The sequence below is a fragment of the Cucurbita maxima genome, unplaced genomic scaffold (genome assembly GCF_002738345.1).
Source record: "Cucurbita maxima cultivar Rimu unplaced genomic scaffold, Cmax_1.0 Cma_Scf00021, whole genome shotgun sequence".
NCBI classification, from domain to species: Eukaryota; Viridiplantae; Streptophyta; class Magnoliopsida; order Cucurbitales; family Cucurbitaceae; genus Cucurbita; species Cucurbita maxima.
Window position 1 is genome coordinate 2,075,037 of NW_019272037.1, and position 19,684 is coordinate 2,094,720.

Genomic DNA, 19,684 nt, shown 5'->3' on the forward strand with positions numbered 1-19,684 from the left:
AAAAAAAAAAAAAAAAAAAAAAAAAAAAAAAAAAAAAAAAAAAAAAAAAAAAAAAAGCTGGAAATGGAAAATCCCAGTAACCCAATTGTTAAGCACTCAAAATTGGTTCATTTCTTTGGCTTTTCCCCAAATATGACTTAACTCACCTAACCTCAACTTGATTCTTGTTTTCTTAAAAAACTTTGGAGACTTTTTTGGGTAAGAAAACGACATTTTTTCGTATTAATTATCATGTATTTTCGTCTCTATATTCTATTTTTTTAAAATAATTTATATTTGTTTCGAGTTATGAGATATTCAATCCCTTGGCTGGATTTTGAATTCCTTTTAGGATTAGATAATAAAAAAAAAGAAAGAAATTTGTGAGTAAAAATAAAGTTTGAATTTTTATTAACTCATAACATGACTTCAAGTGTTATTATATTAACACATGAGCATATCTTCAAATTCCAATATAACATAATAAATGAGTGATTTTTGTTTTTTGAAACATTTTTAAAATAAACCTAAAAATGGAGGACTAAAATGAAATTTGAACAAATTTTAGTATTGACCCACAAAACAGCATCTGATTAGCAAGCAATATAGGGTCATCATAGATGTACATGAACAGAATACATATTATGACTGACCCAATACCTAATCTTCTTGGTATGTTGTCTTCTCCCTTGCAACTCTCTCAATTACCCTTCATTTTCTAAGGCCACCCATTTCTCTGTTCTTCACATTTCATTGCTCCTTTCTTCTTTCTTGTGTTTTCCTTGATGGGATTTCACTTTTAGGCTTTTTGAACACTCAAATGAACGCTTTGGATCATTCTACTTCAGTTGCTGGAGAAGAAGAAGAACTTGTTGCTTTTCTTTAGGTATTGTGTCGTTTCCCTTTTCGCTTCTACTTGATTTTCTGTTTAGTTTTCTGCATTTTGAACTGTTGTATTAAGGGAAAGAAATGTGGGGTTTGAAACCCTTTAATGAATCTACAAATCGTATCTTCCTCATTAATGAAATGTATCAAATTATTAGATACCATTCTTCATCCACCGGGAAGAAAGGAAACTGAAATCACATGCACTCAGCCTTCTCAGGTACTCTAGGCATTGTTTGATTGTAATGTGCTTAAAAAAATACTCGCCAAGCTTGTCCAAGCTGAACATGCCTACTTTTCTGGCAGGTTTGAAGGAAAAACAACCGCCATCGATCTCCAATTTCTTTGGGGGGTTTTGCTTGTCGGTTCGTAATCTTATTGTCTAAAGGGGTTGGTTGTATCAGCTGTTTCAAAATCATGTCAAACAAATTGAAAGGGATCTACAAAAGTTTCAAGTACATTTCCCAAATCTTTGGTATTGTTTCTGTTTCTGTTTCTTCTCTCTTTTACACAATTTCCCTCTTAACTTTTCATTTGGGTTTTGATTATTTGGGACTGAATTTTGGGGTTTCAGTGGTGAAAGAACGAGAGATGGAGATTGGGTATCCCACGGATGTGAAGCATGTGGCACATATTGGATGGGATGGCCATTCTGGTACAGCGCCCAGTTGGGTACGATATTATCATCATCTGATCTCAATATTTTCACTTCTTTGCACAATAACTATTTGGGTCTCTAAAATTTCCCCTTGTTTTGGCAGATGAATGAGTTCAAAACAGCACCAGAGCATTTATCAGCTGCGTCGTTTGGGGATATTAGTGACAGAATAGATTCCAGTTCTTCTGCTGTTACAGCTCCTACAACATGGTCTTCTCTTGGTACTTTCTTGCTACCCTCCATTGTAGCTTCTCCTTTTCATTTTTGGATCACTTCTTTTTTATAGCAAAGAAATTGCTGTAGAAATGGTACTTAGAATATGTTGGATTGGAAGGAAGGTATAACCTATGAGATGAACAGATTTTGAAGATTCTTTACCCCATTTGAGAGATTTTGGCTTTTATGTCACGAGATATCTCTCCTCTGTCTGGGGTAATTGAAATATGTGATATCAGATCTCACATCGGTTGGAGAGGGGAACAAAGCATTCGTTTAAGGGTGTAGAAATCTCTTTCTACGCTGAGGATGATACATAACGGGCAAAAACAGACAATATCTTTTAGTGGTGAGTTTGAGCAGTTACAAATAATATCAGAGCTAGATACCGAGTACGTTGGGCCGCCAAGGAGGGTGGATTGTGAAATCTCACATCGGTTGGAGAGTGGAATAAAACATTTCTTAAACGGGTGTGGAAACTTCTCCCTAATAAATGCATTTTAAAACCGTGAGATTGATGACAATACGTAATGAGCCAAAGCGGATAATATCTGCTAGCGGTGGGCTTGGGCGGTTACAATCAACCTTTTCCACCTTTTCCTAACCCATGTTGATAAGCCAATCCACTCCCTAATTTCGTTCGGTTAATCACCAAATTTCTGTCTAAACATGAAGTTATTGGCCTACTTGAGATTTACTATTCTATTTCACTTTGTACATTTGACTGTCTATATTTGTTGTCAGAGTTTCATCCTAGAGGTCGTTGTCGTAGTTCTTGGATCTTTGTTTACACTTGAACTAAGTGTTAAATTTGGATAGTCTGTCATCCCAGTTCTGACCAGCCTTTGTGATACTCAGACATTTTCTCCTTTTTTGGGGTCACCTTGCTCGACGTTGATAGCCAGTTTATAATTTTCTGTACAGAATTGATGGAAGTTGCACATGGTCTGTGATTGTTTGGTTGCTGTGGTGTGTCCATCAAATGAATGGCGAATCATTGCTTATCAAAGATTTTTATTTTCTCGTGTACAGATTTTGATCAAGCAATGCTACGCCAACAATCATCAGACTTGTTTGGTGAACTTCCACGCACAGAAATTCCCAACATTCCAACAAAACCAAAGAAAAAGACCAGAAACTTCTCTCCAAAATCTTCTTCAAAATCATCACGAGCATCAAAGACAAAGCCATCATCCTTCGGCGAGATCAAGATGGTACCCAATTTGCAAGTATAGAACTACCATTATAACTCTCATACTTGTGCAAATGAATAGATAAACAAGTCTAGTCTGCCTTTTTATCATATCAGGAATGGCGTGCTTTTTTCGACTCCGTTGTATATCAGACGAACAATGAAAAGTAGTAATTTTCGGGTCCTTTCCGCTACGAAAAGGGAATCTAGTTAGGCATTAGAAGATGTGTAAAAGAATTGATGTTGATGCAATGTCTAAGATGGGTCAAAAGAGAGCATTTTGTTTTGATTTCAAGAAGAAAAGGCCATGCTTGATATGGAAGTGTGCTGCTACTTTGAACAAATGTGTTTTTGTGAGTTCATTTTCTTTGATGGGTCTGGAAAATTTATTAGTGAATGCGCCCATGTTTGGTTCTATGTAAGCTGTAGCGTTGTGAATCTGTGAGATATTGACAGAAGAGTAGAGGCCATTGCTTCCGTTGAGCTCAGCCATTTCGCCTCTCTCCAACTTACTTGGTTGTGACGTTGCCATCTTCCCCACCACTTGCATTCATTCATTTAATGAAAAAACGACACTGCCTCGGACATTTTCAGCCCTTTGTGCTGATGTATGTTTAACAACATATTGGCCTTTGGAGAAAGGCCATTTTGGGAGAGCTTCTAGTTTTTAGAATAGCGTTTAATATGATCTATATCGGTTGGAGAGGATATCGAAACATTTATTATAAGAGTGGAAACCTCTTCCTAGCAAACGCGTTTTAAAAATCATGAGGCTGATGATGGTACGTAAATGGTATTAGAGCTAGAAAGGACACTAGGCTCTTAAATAGGGTGAATTGTGGGGAGAGGAGAATGAGGCATTTCTTATTATAAGGGTGTAAAAAATGAGGCATTTCTTATTATAAGGGTGTGAAAACTTCTTCTTTGTCCCTGTTCGGGCCCAGATCTACCACTAGCAAATATTGTCATTTTCGGGCTTTCTCTTTTTCGGGAGGAACTCTTCGGGCTTTCCCTTTCGGGCTTCCCCTCGAGGCTTTAAAACGCGTCTGCTAGGAGAAGGTTTCCACCCCTTATAAATGGTGATTTGTTCTCCTCCCCAACCAATGTGAGACATCACATGCCCCTTTTTTCCTCACTCCCTCTATACAGACATTCGTTGGGCACAACACGTCTTGAAAAATGTTGCACATTGCACGTCCATGAGTTGTTGAGAGTTAATAACGAGGGGGACACAGTATTAAAGTTAGAAGCGAATCCAATAACCCTTTCCAAATAAAGAACTCACGTCAATGCACCAATTGATACCGAACTAAATCACTATTTCATAGTTTATAACTTCATTTAATCAACCATTACTTAGCAGATCTAACTGTTTCATATTTGTTTTAGCAATTATGTAAGGTTTTGGTGGCATTAATGGATGCTGATCAAACCGGTAAACAAACCATAGTGGGCATTGAGCTAAGCAGCTGTGTTTTAATCAGGTTGCTGGGGTGTTGCAGGACAGCCCACTTTAAAGCTCGGCATAATATCATTAATATAAAACCAAAACTATAAGGAAAATATTTGCAGGGCATAATTCATTTTATTTAAAACTTTGTAATAAATGAAAATTATTGTTGGTTGACATTATATGTAACACTGCTCGCTCAACATTCACTATTTGAATTATTCATTTTTTTTCCACTCAATAAATACAATGTTATATATATATATATATATATATTATTATTATTATTATTATTATTATCATTTTTTTTGTTCCAACATTAAATACCCATTAAGAATGCCTTGTTGCAATGGATAAAAAGTACCTTATATCATTCTATTCTATTCCTCATAAATTATGGCCACGTGAGTGTTTTAAATTATTTTCGGGCATTTATTAAGAGTATTATTGTGCGCAACTCGGGCTGTATCCATTTTTTTGTAGTTCAGTTCTAGGAATGTTCGTGGGTTGGGACCTTTTTTAGATCTATCCGAATTGTTCTGATTGTAGATCTTTTCAATTCAAACAATTCTTATTAAATAATGAACCTAAATAAGTTTATAACCTAACCGGTTGGGTTGGTTTGAGTTGATCAGGTTTTTTGAACCCTTCTATATCATAATTTATTTTTTTTAATAAAAAAAATTGAAGTATAAGTCAAACTAAGAGCGATTTAATCCTACCCGTTAATCTCAAAAGATTAAATAAATAAAGAAATAAATAAATAATAAAGTTAAAAAGATGTATTTGATTAGGGGTTAAGTTTAATGGTTATTAATGGGCAAAATCACATTATAAGTGATGAAGAGAAGAAATTAAGAAAGATTTAATAATAATTAACAATAACGTGTAATTACCATAAACGTATGACATAAAGCGCCACCAGAATAAGTACGAACTCGTACATGTTTTACCATAAAGTGTTTATTTATTTATTTTTAGTTTATTATAATAAATTCGTTAAATTATTTTTTAAGTTTAATACTTTTTTGGGACAGTTTAACTCATTTAAGTAAAAAGGAAGAAATTAGAGCAATTATTAACTAAATAGAGATAAATTTTTTAATTGTTTTAAGATTATCTTTTATCAATTAATTAATTATCTAATATAAATATGTTAATTAGTTAAAAGATTTTTTAAATAAAAAATTACTTTCATGCTTTAAATTATTATTTTTACCACCTGCAAAACCTATAAATTGAACTCGGTCAAATATTAATAGTCAAACATATCCCATTATAAAACTTTATTATTTGCACACTTATTTTATTTTAGCTATCAGATATTTAATATTTGTACTCTTCAAATAATTTCCACCCACTTAAAACATATACAACTTATTTCCAATTATACCTTTTTTCGTGGATTGATCATAAGAACTCTAAAATTTAGTATACAAAGCACGGGACCAAATGGCTTTAGTCGAGCCCTGGTAATGTTTCGTCCTCAGGACACCAGTTCTCCTTGTGAAAGAGAAAGGTGGTACCATGAGGTTACGCATCAGACTTTAGAGAACTCACTATAAAAAAAAATAGCTATCTCCTCTAAATAATAGACGACACGTTTGATAAATTGTAAGGGGAGTCAGTATTCTCCAAGATAGACTTGAGTTCTAGATACCATTAGTTAAGGATTAGAGAGGAAGATATTCCTAAAACGAGTTTTAGAAGTCGATTTGGGATGAAAATATAGATGTTGTAGGAGAAGGTCGGGACCATTGGATGTTGATATTTAGTGTGTTGATGGCTCCCCAACTGTTTCATCTCTCCATATTTAGTCCATTCTGGCCATTACTGCTTACACCCACTTCTGAGCCTTCTTACCATTATTTATAAAACCCAAATTCAATCATCATTCTCTCTCATTTTCCACGGAACAGAAGAGAAGAGGGTCTTCTTTGCATTGCTTTTCTTTTGGGTTTAACACACTCAACCTTCCCACTTAGCTCACCACAATGCATTCCAACCAATTCTAACCTCTACACCTCTCGTTCCATTTCTCATCAGGTGTGTCTAGATATTTACTTCTATTACAGTTTTTTTTTAGATGTGTCTTCTAATTTATTTGATTATAAATAGATAACTTTCACACTATTTAAGTGAGTGAATTAAACAAATAGTTTATAATTTTAAAAAAACGGAGAAATAATTTCTTTAGTGGTGTCTAGATTTCCCTTTTAAATGGAGAACAAAGAAAGAAGTCGAGAGAGATTTCTCCCTGATAGTTAAATGGGGTCGAGGATAGGGATTCCATTCTTCGTCACCCGCCACCCACAAAAATAAATAGAAAATTTTGCTAGGATAGACCGGGACAAGGTGGACAAAGGCTTTTGTTAAAACCAACCTCTCCACAATTGTATGATATTGTCAAAAACTTTGGAGATAGTACTTCTTGTTGAGCATGGTTAAGAGAGGAGTCCTACATTCGTTAATTTAAGGAAATATTATCTCTATGGGTACGGAGTCTTTTAAGAAACTAAAAGCAAAATTACTAGAAATATATTATATCATTGTAGAGGTTCGTGATTTCTAACGCTAGTTATAAATAAATAAACTCATGAGATCAACCTCCTAACTAGTCGTTGTGGGACTACTCTTCGTCCAACAATCCTCAACCGGCTTTTCAGTCTCTGTCCCAAGGATGATGATAAGATTTATTTAATAAGGTCCTTGTTTGAAAGGACAGGGTTGAAAAAATGAAATGCAGTGGTATGAGTATGAATGTGTAATTAATAAAAGTACCCATTTGTGGGTGCATCATCTGTGTGCAATAATAAGTTGTAAATGTTAAAGGGGGTTTGAAGATCAAGAGATCGTAAGAGATGTTGGGAGGGCATGATTACGAAGAACATCATGATGAGGAGGACGTTGTTCTCCTGGAGATGACCCAGAAAAACTTCGAAACGGAGCTGGAGAAGTTTGGGGAAGATGATCAGATGGAGAGCAGCAGATCGGTGAAGGACGCCGCCATGGGAGAGGACCCATTTCTTCACAATCCCACTAATAAGAGGAAGCGTTACCATCGCCATACTCAGCTTCAAATCCAGGAAATGGAAGCGTAATCATCTTCTTCTTTACACTCTTTTTAATTGCTTCATTGCTTTCATTAGCTTCTAATTACCTGCTTGTTTAATGGAATGTTATGCATTAAAAAAAGTTTAATGATTTAATAATCTTTTTCAAAAATGAATTAATGGTTGGATGAAAGGTTAATTTAACATTAATATCTTTTTAAAATTCATGTCCTAAAATACAAAATTAAAATTTATTTTTTATTTTTTTGTTTTTTATTTCATCATAATTTTTGTGGGGGAGTTTTTTTCTGGTTTAAAAATTGAATTTTAAGTAAATTTTAATATATATATGTATATTTAAAAACTATTTTCTTTAAATTTCAAATTTTGGATGAAAATTGTTTAAAAAGTAGGTAAAAATTGGTAGAAAATTATAAATAGACTTAATTTTAAAAATATATATCAAACTATTTTCTTTAAATTTTAAATTTTGGGCTTGGTTTATGAAATGGTTTAAAAATGGGTAAAAATTGCTTAAAAGAAATTTATAAATTTAATTTTGTAAAATACAAGAATAGAAATGAAATGGTCTCAAGAAAAAAAGAAAATTAAATTAAATTAAATTAAAATGTTTTTTTAATAAATTATTTAAAATAGAATAATAAAAATAAAATGGTTATGAAATGAGAGCCATCTATTAAATTTTAAATAAAAATTTTTAACAAATTATTTAATCACATGAAAGTAAAAAGAATAATAAGTTAAAAATGAATTAATTTGAACATATTTGAAGGTGGAATGTTACAGGTTCTTTAAGGAATGCCCTCACCCAGATGACAAGCAAAGAAAAGAGCTGAGCCGTGAGCTAGGGCTGGATCCCCTCCAAGTCAAGTTCTGGTTTCAAAACAAGCGTACCCAACTCAAGGTGTCTCATTCTTCTCTATATTCATTTTAATCATCTTTATAATCATCATTGTAATCATCATTGTAATCATCATTATCCGTCCAAATTTTAATGGTTTAATCAATCTGTGCTGCACTAATTAAGGCTCAACATGAACGCCATGAGAACGCAATCTTGAAGGCTCAAAACGAGAAACTACGAGCAGAGAACATGCGGTACAAGGAAGCTCTAAGCAACACCAGCTGCCCCAATTGTGGCGGCCCTGCGGCTCTCGGCGAGATGTCCTTTGATGACCAACATTTGAGGATCGACAATGCGCAGCTAAGGGATGAGGTAATCTAGCTACTACCGTTGGTATGATATTGTCTACTTTCAGCATAATCTCTTAGCTTTACGTTAGGCTTCCCAAAAAGCTTCGAGATGTATTTCTAATCCATGATCGTTTCTTAAATTAGCCAATGAAAGACTCCCTCTTAACAATCCTCCTCTTGAACAAAGTACATTATAGAACCTCCCCTAAAGTCTATGGAGCCCTCGAACAGCCTCACATTAATCGAGGCTCAACTCCTTCTCTGGAGTCTTCGAACAAAGTACACCCCCTTTGTTTGACACTTGAGTTACTTTTGACTATATCTTCGAGACTCACAACTTCTTTGTTCGACATTTGAGGATTCTATTAAGGACATAGCTCTTATATCATGTTAGGAATCACGACTCTCCATAATTGTATGATATTGTAAGGTCTCATATCAATGGAGATATATTCCTTACTTATAAACTTAGGATTGTTTCCGTACTTAGCCAACATGGACTCTCCATTAAAACATAACTGTTTTAATGTTCTTTTACCAAACAGATTGAGAGATTAAATTCAGTTGCTAGCAAGTTTGCTGGGAAGCCATGGGCTTCCCATTCTCGCATCCCGCCCTGCGCCCTTGATCTTGGGGTTGGCAGAGCATTGCAGCCGCCCCAAGCAGAGTTCTTGGGGGAAATTTATGGAGTTGGAGACATGTTGAAGTCTGTCACAACTGAAATTGATAAGCCAGTGATCGTTGAGCTTGCTGTTTCAGCCATGGAAGAACTTTGCAGAATGGCTCACGCAGGTGAACCCTTGTGGGTTCCTGGGGAAAACTCCATGGAAATGCTTAATGAAGATGAGTACCTCAGGACTTACTCTACGGGAATTGGCCCAAGAATTTTGGGGCTCAGCTTTGAAGCTTCAAGAGAAACTTCCATTGTTGCTTTCAATCATTTAAAACTTGTCGACATTCTCATGGACGTCGTGAGTATTTTCACCTTTTTACTCTTTCATTTTATCTATTAGGCATAAAATTCAATTTTTTAACGTCGTGATGTATATTTCAGAATCAGTGGTCAAACACATTTTGCGGGATTGTTTCGAGAGCGTTGACCCTCGAAGTTTTGTCAACGGGAGTCGGTGGCAACTATAATGGAGCTCTCCACGTCGTATGTTCTCACCCTTTTTTTAAGATTAAATTACAAGTTTGATCGTTTGACTTTCAAATTTTGACATGTAAATTGTTGTTTGTGAAGATGACGGCGGAGTTTCAAGTTCCTTCTCCTTTAGTTCCGACTCGAGAAAATTACTTTGTGAGATATTGTAAGCAGCAGACAGATCGTAGTTGGGCTGTGGTCGATGTCTCGCTAGACTATTTACGTCCCACTCCAACATCAAGGACTCGAAGAAGACCGTCGGGTTGCTTAATCCAAGAACTTCCCAATGGTTACTCAAAGGTCCGTTTTAGTTCTTTGAATTAAGCTGAATTTAGGCTTTGTTTGATAACCATTTGATTCGTTAACGCTTAAACTGATAATTTGATCAGATTATGTGGGTGGAACATGTTGAAGTGGATGATCGATCGGTACACAATTTGTACAAACGAGTGGTCACTTGTGGGCTTGCCTTCGGCGCCAAACGATGGGTCGCTACGCTTGATCGACAATGCCAACGCCTGACCAACTCCTCTGCTGCCAATATTCCTGCAGTAGACATATGCGGTAAATAAACCCAACATCATATACTTTGTTAAATTATTTGGGAAGTTACTAATAATGATATAATTTACAAATAATTTTGTTAAAAGTGGTAACCGGGCAAGAGGGGAGGAGGAGCGTAATGAAGCTAGCAGAGAGAATGGTTAGGAGCTTCTGCAGTGGCGTTGGAGCTGCTTCTGCACACAATTGGACAACATTATCCACAATTGATTCCGACCATGTTCGAGTCATGGCAAGAAAGAGTCTCGACGATCCGGGGCGACCTCCTGGAATTGTTCTAAATGCAGCAACTTCATTCTGGATTCCAATTCCCCCTAATAGGGTCTTCCATTTTCTTCGAGATCAAAACACTCGCAGTCAAGTAAGGCTCCATTTGATAACTATTTATTATTTCAGTTTCGAACAATGATTATATAAAAGGGTGTTCTTTTTTCCTAGTGGGATGTTCTTTCAAATGGTGGGTTGGTCCAAGAAATGGCTCGCATTGGCAATGATCGCAACCCCGGAAACTGTGTGTCGTTGCTTCGTGTTAATGTAAGTGGGAATTTGTGGTTGTTGTTGATGTTGTTGTTGTTGTTCGTCAATTTCATTTAAATATTATCAAGAACTAAACGTGTTTAAACGCATAACAGAGTACAAACTCAAGCCAGAGCAACATGCTGATACTACAAGAGAGTTGCAGCGACATCAGTGGTTGCTACATAACATATGCACCAGTCGACACCGTCGCCATGAACATGGTGTTGAGCGGCGGAGACCCTGATTACGTTGCTCTGTTGCCGTCTGGATTCGCCATACTGCCTGATGGACCTAGTGGCCCCGATGCGCCAGCGGGAATTCTGGAGTTCGGGTCCGGTGGCTCCTTGTTGACAGTTGCATTTCAGATATTGGTGGATTCAGTGCCAACTGCCAAACTGTCTCTAGGATCGGTGGCGACGGTGAACAGCCTCATCAAGTGCACGGTCGAGCGGATTAGAGCTGCGGTCATGTGTGAGCATCCATGAATTAATAGAGACAACCTTTTTTCTTTTTGGGTTTTTTTATAAAGAGTGAGCTAATCAAGATTTCAAAGAGGACAGAAGAAAAAAAGTTTGAAAGGTAAGAGTTTTATGATGAAAAAGAAAAGGGAAGGAGTCAAAAACGAACCTCGTGTTATCCTTGCCTTGTGTTTGCAGGCTTGTCGTGGTAATGGGTTCGGACATTGACTTCAAGTGCCAAAATGTTTAGTAATAAATTAAACGTTTTTTGTTTCCAAGGCTTTGTAGTTCTAATCGGTCGGAGGATTTCTTTTGTTAATTTAATGAACAATTGAGGGTTGTTCTTAGAGAAAAAGCTGAAGAAACTTGATTGATATAAAAACTACGGTTATATTATTGCATTAAAGGTTAACTTTCAAGCTTGGTTTCTTTGATTTGGATCTTTGAATTCAATTGATTTACATATGAAAGCTCAAAACGAGTACATCCAAAACTGAGTCATCCTATGAGATCTTCAAAACAGAAGTTTAACTGAATCGACACAGTCGTCAAACAAAACAAAGTACTCAGAATATTGGTAACTCAAACAGTTCAACATACTGTATTGTTCAAGAATTGTCGGAGTACAAACTCTGAACCAAACTTCATAACAATTTGAACCCCCACCCCAAAAGAAAAAACTTAAAAAAGAAGTAAAACCAGAAACAAGAGTGGTCCATGGTCCATTGCGAGTATCTTGGCTTCCATTTGAATGGAAATAAACATCGAGCAAGATCTGATAGCCGCAACTGCAGCTCCATTCAACGCCCTGCAGATGTCAAGTCAAACACAGCATAGCATAGATGTAACGGGCAGGTAGGACTCCCACTCAAATTATTGATCTACATGAAGAATCACAATTTAATGGCCGTGATTCACGAACCCATTCAATGGGGAAAACGTACAAGATGTTGCCGAACTAAAGCATTCAATTCGAACGTACAATACTAACCCTTTAAAGATGAGGATTTAGATCTAAGACTTGAAGGAAATTCCACAGCAAAGAAGATGAAGGTTGGCCTCTTTTAGATTGCAATATACATATTGCGCATGAAATTTTCCATTTTAAAAATATACAATGATTCAAGCATAAGCCAAGTCATTCTAGCTATACTACTGTGAGAACAAGCGATCATTTGGAAAAACTTGTATAAGCTACAGCAAGAGTATAGACATCCATCTAGGCTAGCTCCGCAATCGTTTTCTTTGACTACCTTCTTCACTAACTCCCTGCGGTCAAAAGTTAACGGTGTGAGTTTTAAAAAAGCTAATAAATTCTTTCAGCTAACAAAGCACCTGGTATACATCAACCCACCAAAAATAACTGCAGATTTCTGTTGAAATATTAACTTACCATAACCCATCAGCTTAAGCTTTTGTGTGGGTTGATCAATGATTTAACATTTTTTTAATGAAGTCCTATCTTTTCTTAGCTATCTCATAATTACATTATTTCTAGAGAATGAAACACAAGGAAGGACAGATGGCATGGATCTAGGGGAGAAAAACAGAAAAGATATAAGCATACCCTTTGTTCATCTTGGTCAAAACTTTCTGAGGGAACCACATTAGATTCGGTCCTGCATTTAGCATGCACTATGGGCCCTAACTGAGATCTATCCATGCCGGCTGTTTGTCCATCAGGTGCATTCATGTAGACAGCACCCCTATACATCCACTCCTCTGTTTCATCACTGTAAAAATCATCAAAAGGTTCTCCACATAATGCACACGTTTTCTGATCCTCATCGGCGGGCACAGCCAGTTCTTCATCATCCTTTTTCTCTACAATGACCTCCGCAGGCAAAAATCCTGGAACTGCCTCTGTTCCCAAAGCCTCTGCACCGCTAAGCCACATGCTTGTACTTACAAACCACTTTCGAGAAGGCTTTTGTTTCCTACTTTTTGACATACGATTTCTAGTGACATGCCAATCCATATGATTACTATGCTCTTCCTGGGTCTTGAATCGAAGACCACAGGTCATGCATTGTCTAGGAAGATCAGCATATAGAGCAGTTATTGCAGAATCATGTCGCACCTTGAGTACATCTGGATTGAATTCTACCCCAACAGAATCCTAAACATATAACTTTCTCAGTGGATAATATATAACAGTATAAAAAAATTTAATGCCCAAACTAAGCTATTAAGAAGGATACTACTCAGATATATACCTGTACAGGAGCTTTATTGTTCAATGAGATCAAACCCTGGGCCATGAGAGAACTTATCAGGCCAGAAAATGCAGTTCCAGGTTGCTGGCCAGGAACAAGGGATCCTGCCTTTTGAGAGATAGTAGGATGAGGCCCAGCTGGAAGGGGTGGCAGCGGCCCTTGTAAATGCAATGGATTACTGGGGCTATTATGAACAGGCAAGTTCCATTGCCCAATAGGGACAGAACTTGACAAACACTCACTAATACCAGGGCGAAGTCCTTGAGAACTGTATCCTTGACTCAAAGATGGAGCCATTAAATGTGGTAACACTGGAGGTACTGCTGATGCACTAAAACTATCATGCATGTCCTGAGATGGTAGAAATTGTGGTTTTAAAGGGATGGTCTGCAATTGATTTCCCTGAGTCAAAAGAATACGCCCACCATGTTGATTACCAACTTGTGGGGACTTAGTTGTATGACTTAGCTCCTTATTTCTCACGTTATTCATCTGCTGCTCAGGAAAAAATGACCTATTTGCACGATTGATGAAAGCATTGCTACCATTTAAAGACTCAAACTGACTCTTATTGTGTCCTGGCACATGAAAAGGGGGCCTAGAGGGTGGGCAAGAGTCCGAAAGATTCACAGGATGCCTTTGGCCCATAGACTGTACAACTGATTGTGACTCCATGCTAGAGTCAAGAGCAGAAGAACCCAATCTTGAAGCAACGGTAGGCCTATGTAAAGCATCATTGGTCGGAAGCTTGTCAACAAAAGGAGACATCTTCTCACCTCCAGATGAAGCTATGCCTCTCCCCAATAAAGGTATCTGGAAATTTCCTCCCGTTCCTTTAGTGCTTACGAGGTTCTGGGATGTCTGAGAAAGGTGACTGTGCATACTCCAAACATCCTGATGATAGGAAAAACCCATACAATAGTTAACTTGCGGAATGCACAGTACCTACTACATACTCCTCAACAGAACTATACCTATAATTATTGAAGAAATTAATTACCAAAAGCATGCTCTCAAATCAGAACACAGATATGGGTCTTACACCTCTCCCAATAAGTGTCTCAGTGATGCAAAACAGAAAAAACTAGGGAAAGAAAAGGTGGTATATCACCAATTACAAAACTTTAACACTGGGAATCTAACAGGTTTAGTCTATAAGTGTATGATAGGAATCCAATGTTATAGAATAAGTGAAATCATGAGCAACTGAAAACATGAATTACACTAATTACTAATTCCTTTGATCTGAAACTTAAGAAGTCCAGAGTCGCAAAAAAAATTTAAACTGTAGTGTAAGCGTGTAATCCTTGGTGACAAAAAACATATCATGAACAGAGATACTTTACAATAACATTGGATAAAGACCAAGCAAAGAATGCCAGAAGAAAATGATAATAATGACGAGAATGAGATGAGAGAGCAAACAAATTCAGTAACTATAGAAGAATGAATAAAAGAAGATAGCTGAACCTGATGAGACGAATTGTTTCTCATTCCAGGCTCTATAGACATAACATTTGATCTGTCAAATCCTAATCTTGTCCTAAATCTTGAAGGCGGGACAGGTGGCTTCGACATATCATTACTTCTGCCTCTGTCAGCTAATGTGGGGCTCATATCTTCCCAATCAAACTCTTCTTCTTCAGTGTTCTGCCACGTTACTGGAGTCATCTTGTTGTCTATACCATTCATAGAAAAATGTTCAGCCTGTGGTGGATTGTCATTTAAATAACCTTTTCCTTTGTCGCTTCCATATGCTTCAATTAAAGCTCTTGGTCCCTCAAGTGCACATCCATTTCTAATATTAAATGAAGTACTTTCAAGTCCATTAATATTATCGTCAGGATATTGTTTTCTCCTCCATTTATTAGTATCCTCATTCCTATTAATCATTCTAAAACCTTCATAATCATATACATTCTGTGATGGTGAGGCTCTAACCGTTTCAAGTTCATCACCAACTGATTGTAGAGGTCCATTGTGTCCAATCCTTGAAGACAAAGACGATTTTGCTAGCTTTATATTTGCTTTATTTGTTCCAAGAGAAAAAGAATCATGGCTCATGCTTCCCATTGAATTAAACGCTTGAGATCCACCATGTTCAAGACCATCTGCATGATCATAGTCATACTCTTCATATCCGGGAGCAAGTTTTTTATCATGAACTTTTAGAGTTGAGGCCCCTCTTGCTTCTGGGATATGCTGCAGAGCTAAAAGCTAGTTACATATTTGTACGTTATTTATTCACCATGAATGCAAGATATTCAAAAGAAAACAGAAAATTAACTATCCTACTAGCATTAAATTAAAGTCAGGGAATCATGTTGGGAGGTGTGGGTGTGTGTTTGTGTATTTCACACACATTTAAAGATATATAAGATGACGCACAACAAATGTATAAAATATGAATTTCATATTTGAACATGATCGACTCTACACAAAATCCCAAACAGTTTGAAGAACATGGATCTAACCTCCTTTTTTCCAGCATAAAACAAATTTTGATAGTAAATAAATATACAAAAGGAGGCAAACACCCAAAATAAGCCAAGGAATTATAAAAGAGCTCTCTTATTAGCTATAAACTATGAAGCACAGATACTTCATTTGTGGTAGAGAATCTATGTCGAGCACGGATTCAACCGGATATGCTTAGGAAACATGTCTGATACATGAATCTGTTTCCCTTTTTAAAATTTTTGGATATACATGTCCCCAAGATACGTATAGGAGCACATGCTGAACCATTTTTTTCCCTTTAATTTGCTCAGCCCACAGCGTAGCCTAATTTAGAAGCCCACAATTAATTTGTGCTCAGCAAACAGCCCCTAATACATGCTCATTCCACCCAACAATTTAAATAAAAGAAAAAAAACAAATACAATTAAAAAATTAAAAATCCTGACTATTTCCTTCATTTTCATATCTGCGATTCACAAACCCACTCCACTCCAAATATATATATATATATATATATATATTGCATCCTCAATGTATCCGTATCCTAGTTGAAATTGATATGTCTGCATGTCCCATTGTATTTGTGTCTCGTATTCGATCTATGTTTGTGCTTCTTAGGCTATCATCACTTAAATAGGAAATAACATAATAATTCAAAAAGTAAACCCCAACTAGAAAAAACAAAGATAATAGAATCTCATAATTTTTCTTTAGGAATTTCTTTGTCGTTGGAACTTTAAGGTTCCTCTTCAGCCAAATCTTCAAGAAGAAGAAGAAGCAATAGTACTGCAAGGCCATGAAACCTTCCCTTTCTTTTTTGAAGGGAAAGCTGCACACCATCAATTAAATAAACTCCTCGGTGCTATTCAGAAGGAGAGAAATTGGAGATAATATCCCAAAGAGAGTAGGAGACCAAGAGAAAACACAGTTCGAAGATAAGTTCACAGCAGCTCCTATATTTGCTGGCACAGAAAGCACCAACTAGGCCTGAGAGGACAATTTGAAAGTTGTCGCTATACAATATCATTTGTACTCTACTTACAAGACAAATGCTTAGCAATTCCTCTATTTACTAGCACAGAAAGCACCAAGCATGCGTGAGAGGACAACTTGGATGTCTTCTCTATATACCATCATTAGTATTAATCCCTTACAGAATAATTGACCAGAGGAAGATCATACACTCATTGGGAACTTTAAATCTCATATTTACATACCACAATCCTGAAGAATAATATTCTCTCCTGCTGCATGAAAAAAAAAGCTAACAAGTGATTGAGCTTCCACAGTCTTATGTCTTGAGACGATCGAAGGATAACATTATCAAATTTTTAAGAAAGGGAGGCCACTCCTTGACTCCCCACCCTTGAATGATATACAAAAGGAAACATCTCATGAATGCAAGATATCTTACTAAATCTTTGATATTCCCAATGGAATTAACCAAAGCATACAATCTTTCAAAAGAATCACAAAATGTGAAATTAGTGTACCCACAAACCTCACAAAACACCATCTCCCAGCTTGAATGAAAAGTGTTGCCTAGAAACCTGTAATCCTATGGGATGTTGAGTAGGAAGAAAGTACCTAGAAAAAGTTCTACAAATTCATCCATTATGAGTTGGTTTAGTAGTCATTAGGACTAGTGAAAAGCTAAATGAGCTTAAAGAAATAAATTCAAGTCATAGTAGTCACCTACCAAAGATTTAAAGTCCTAAGAGTTTCTTTGGGGGAAAAAAAAAAAAAAAAAAATAGGGTCAGGCGACTGTCCAGCAAATTTATTCAGATGTGCACAAGCTAGCCTAGACAGTCAAATATTTTTGAATAAATGACTGATAGAATAAATTCCAAATATGACTCCCTCACCCCCAAAAAGAAACATAAGCATTGTCCATCGAGCCTTCCCAAAAGAAATCTCTAATGACTTATTCCATCTTTGGAGTCACATTTGTTGGAGTCCTAGAAACTAATTATTGTAGATAGAAGATTTGGAAGTACAAATTATGTGAAAGTTGACCACATCTCAACCAAATGCAACACCCAACCCCAACATAAATAATAGACTAATCCAATTTATATATTAAAAAAAAAACAAAAAAAAGTATTCGTTCACATTCACTAAATGAAGGCAGGGGGGATGACAAACAGCCAACAAAAGGATGCAGGATGTTGAATATTCAAAGTAACAGCATGCAGATGAAGCAAACCCAAAAAAGTAGCAAAAGAGAGATGCTCACTTTATCCCCCACTGAGTGTTCCAGTTGACGCAAGTATTTTGGATTGACATGAATGCCATGAGTTGGCCGAGGAGATTCAGAAGCCCTCGAGGATGTCAAAGCTGAGGTCTCTTGTGTTGTTAGCTGAGAAAGTCGAGCCTCGATCTTCCGAAGGATGGAAGGTGGAAACACAGTTGACCATGTCCCAAAGAGGTGACGCATTGCATTGTGCAAATTAGGATGAACTTGCCTGTAAGCCTCGCAAAACACCTTAGCACCAAAATAGAAAACAAAGGATTGATGAGAACCTCATGAAATTCAAACTAATAGCGGTATGATTATTGAAAACACAAGAATCAAAAGTGTGGACCAGAAACCAAAGTTTCATACCTCAGGTAAACGAGACGAGAAATAATTGATGTATTCGTGCCCAACATTCTTAACGATGCTGTCCAACAGATATAATGAAGGAAGTTTTTGGTCAACCGGAACCTGCACGAAAATTTGAAATGATGAACTGGAACGTTCGCAAGGTCTCGAAAAATAAAATCCTCAAAGAAGATAAAAGCCTAAATTCTATAGCCCAAATCCCCATCAAATCGAAATTAAGGAAGACACGATAGATAGATAAACCCCAAAAGAGAAAGAAAAACAGTCTATTCGAAAGTATTAGAATACACTTGCTTCATATACTACCAGAAATTGAAACGTTCAAAAGAGCCTTCTCAGCTGAAATTAGAGGAAAACAAAATTACAGAAACGAACCTCTAGAATACGCGAACAAATTAAGTCGGCAATGCCCTTCCCATGTTCTCTCTGCTCTTCAGCAAGAACAGTAAGATCCGTAATGATGGGCTTCGAATTAAAAGTGAGCTCCGACAACATGAGCTCGTACAACTGCACGATATCCTCAGTGGTAGGAAGGGGCGCAACATCAAGGCCGGAAACCCTGAATTCGTCATCCCGCTGCTTTAGCTGAGCTCTAAACCGGTGAGCTATTGAAGGGGAAGGCTTTTGTGGCAACTCATTGGGCATAGCCCTACCGGTGGTGGTGGGGAGTGGGCGGTCGGATGTATATGCTAAAGTTCTAGGGTTTCCTCGTGAAATTAAGAGCTTTTCCGATTCCATGAAAGGATTCATGAAATACAAAGTGTGTCGATTGAGTTCAGAATTTTATCCCGCCAAGGAGGGAAGAGAAATGAATTAGGGTTTGTTCCCACCATAGAAGAAGCTAGAGAGATAAACCAAGAGAGAGCGCCGAAGAGAGAGAAAGAGTTACGCTGTGACTTAGTTAAATTCTTCGCCGGGGAACAGTACCACCAATTTCCTCGCGACTTTTATTTTCAAAGAAGTAAAATTACGATTTCAACTCCCTCTTTAAATTACCCTTCTTGATTCTTTGAGGTTTGGAATGTAATTTCACTACCTATTTTTAAAATAAAAATAGTAACAATTCTTAATA

At 36.8% G+C, this 19,684-nt stretch overlaps 3 protein-coding genes across 9 annotated transcripts; 2 read left to right on the forward strand and 1 right to left on the reverse strand.

Annotated features, from left to right (window-relative positions):
- Nucleotides 1-442: 442 nt before the first annotated feature.
- On the forward strand, nt 443-3,352 carry LOC111495480 (CRIB domain-containing protein RIC10-like). 5 transcript variants are annotated; one of them, XM_023145544.1, is made up of 7 exons: nt 443-651; nt 783-865; nt 1,023-1,084; nt 1,171-1,339; nt 1,439-1,536; nt 1,626-1,743; nt 2,771-3,352. In XM_023145544.1, the coding sequence occupies exons 4-7, from the start codon at nt 1,282-1,284 to the stop codon at nt 2,971-2,973; spliced, it is 477 nt and encodes a 158-aa protein (XP_023001312.1). In that variant the 5' UTR covers nt 443-651; nt 783-865; nt 1,023-1,084; nt 1,171-1,281; the 3' UTR covers nt 2,974-3,352. The 5 variants fall into 5 exon arrangements, with proteins under 5 accessions (XP_023001312.1, XP_023001314.1, XP_023001313.1 ...); XM_023145546.1 differs by having other exon boundaries at nt 443-865; nt 1,171-1,319; XM_023145545.1 differs by lacking the exon at nt 1,023-1,084.
- Nucleotides 3,353-6,299: 2,947 nt separating this feature from the next.
- On the forward strand, nt 6,300-11,706 carry LOC111495421 (homeobox-leucine zipper protein MERISTEM L1-like). The gene is made up of 11 exons (XM_023145463.1): nt 6,300-6,426; nt 7,213-7,477; nt 8,241-8,358; nt 8,482-8,670; nt 9,194-9,619; nt 9,703-9,804; nt 9,892-10,092; nt 10,182-10,356; nt 10,443-10,714; nt 10,792-10,887; nt 10,986-11,706. Exons 2-11 carry the CDS (start codon nt 7,242-7,244, stop codon nt 11,355-11,357), a joined length of 2,187 nt encoding a protein of 728 aa, XP_023001231.1. The 5' UTR covers nt 6,300-6,426; nt 7,213-7,241; the 3' UTR covers nt 11,358-11,706.
- A 196-nt stretch (nt 11,707-11,902) lies between these two features.
- On the reverse strand, nt 11,903-19,530 carry LOC111495412 (polyadenylation and cleavage factor homolog 4-like). Of its 3 annotated transcripts, XR_002720300.1 has the most exons (8): nt 18,988-19,530; nt 18,613-18,714; nt 18,244-18,492; nt 15,017-15,763; nt 13,547-14,440; nt 12,898-13,449; nt 12,322-12,599; nt 11,903-12,211 (listed from the first exon to the last, which is right to left on the reverse strand). XR_002720300.1 is itself a non-coding variant. In XM_023145443.1 (7 exons), exons 1-7 carry the CDS (start codon nt 19,360-19,362, stop codon nt 12,555-12,557), a joined length of 2,949 nt encoding a protein of 982 aa, XP_023001211.1. In that variant the 5' UTR covers nt 19,363-19,530; the 3' UTR covers nt 11,903-12,554. The 3 variants fall into 3 exon arrangements, 2 of the variants coding, with proteins under 2 accessions (XP_023001211.1, XP_023001210.1); XM_023145443.1 differs by having other exon boundaries at nt 11,903-12,599; nt 15,017-15,748; XM_023145442.1 differs by having other exon boundaries at nt 11,903-12,599.
- Nucleotides 19,531-19,684: the final 154 nt, after the last annotated feature.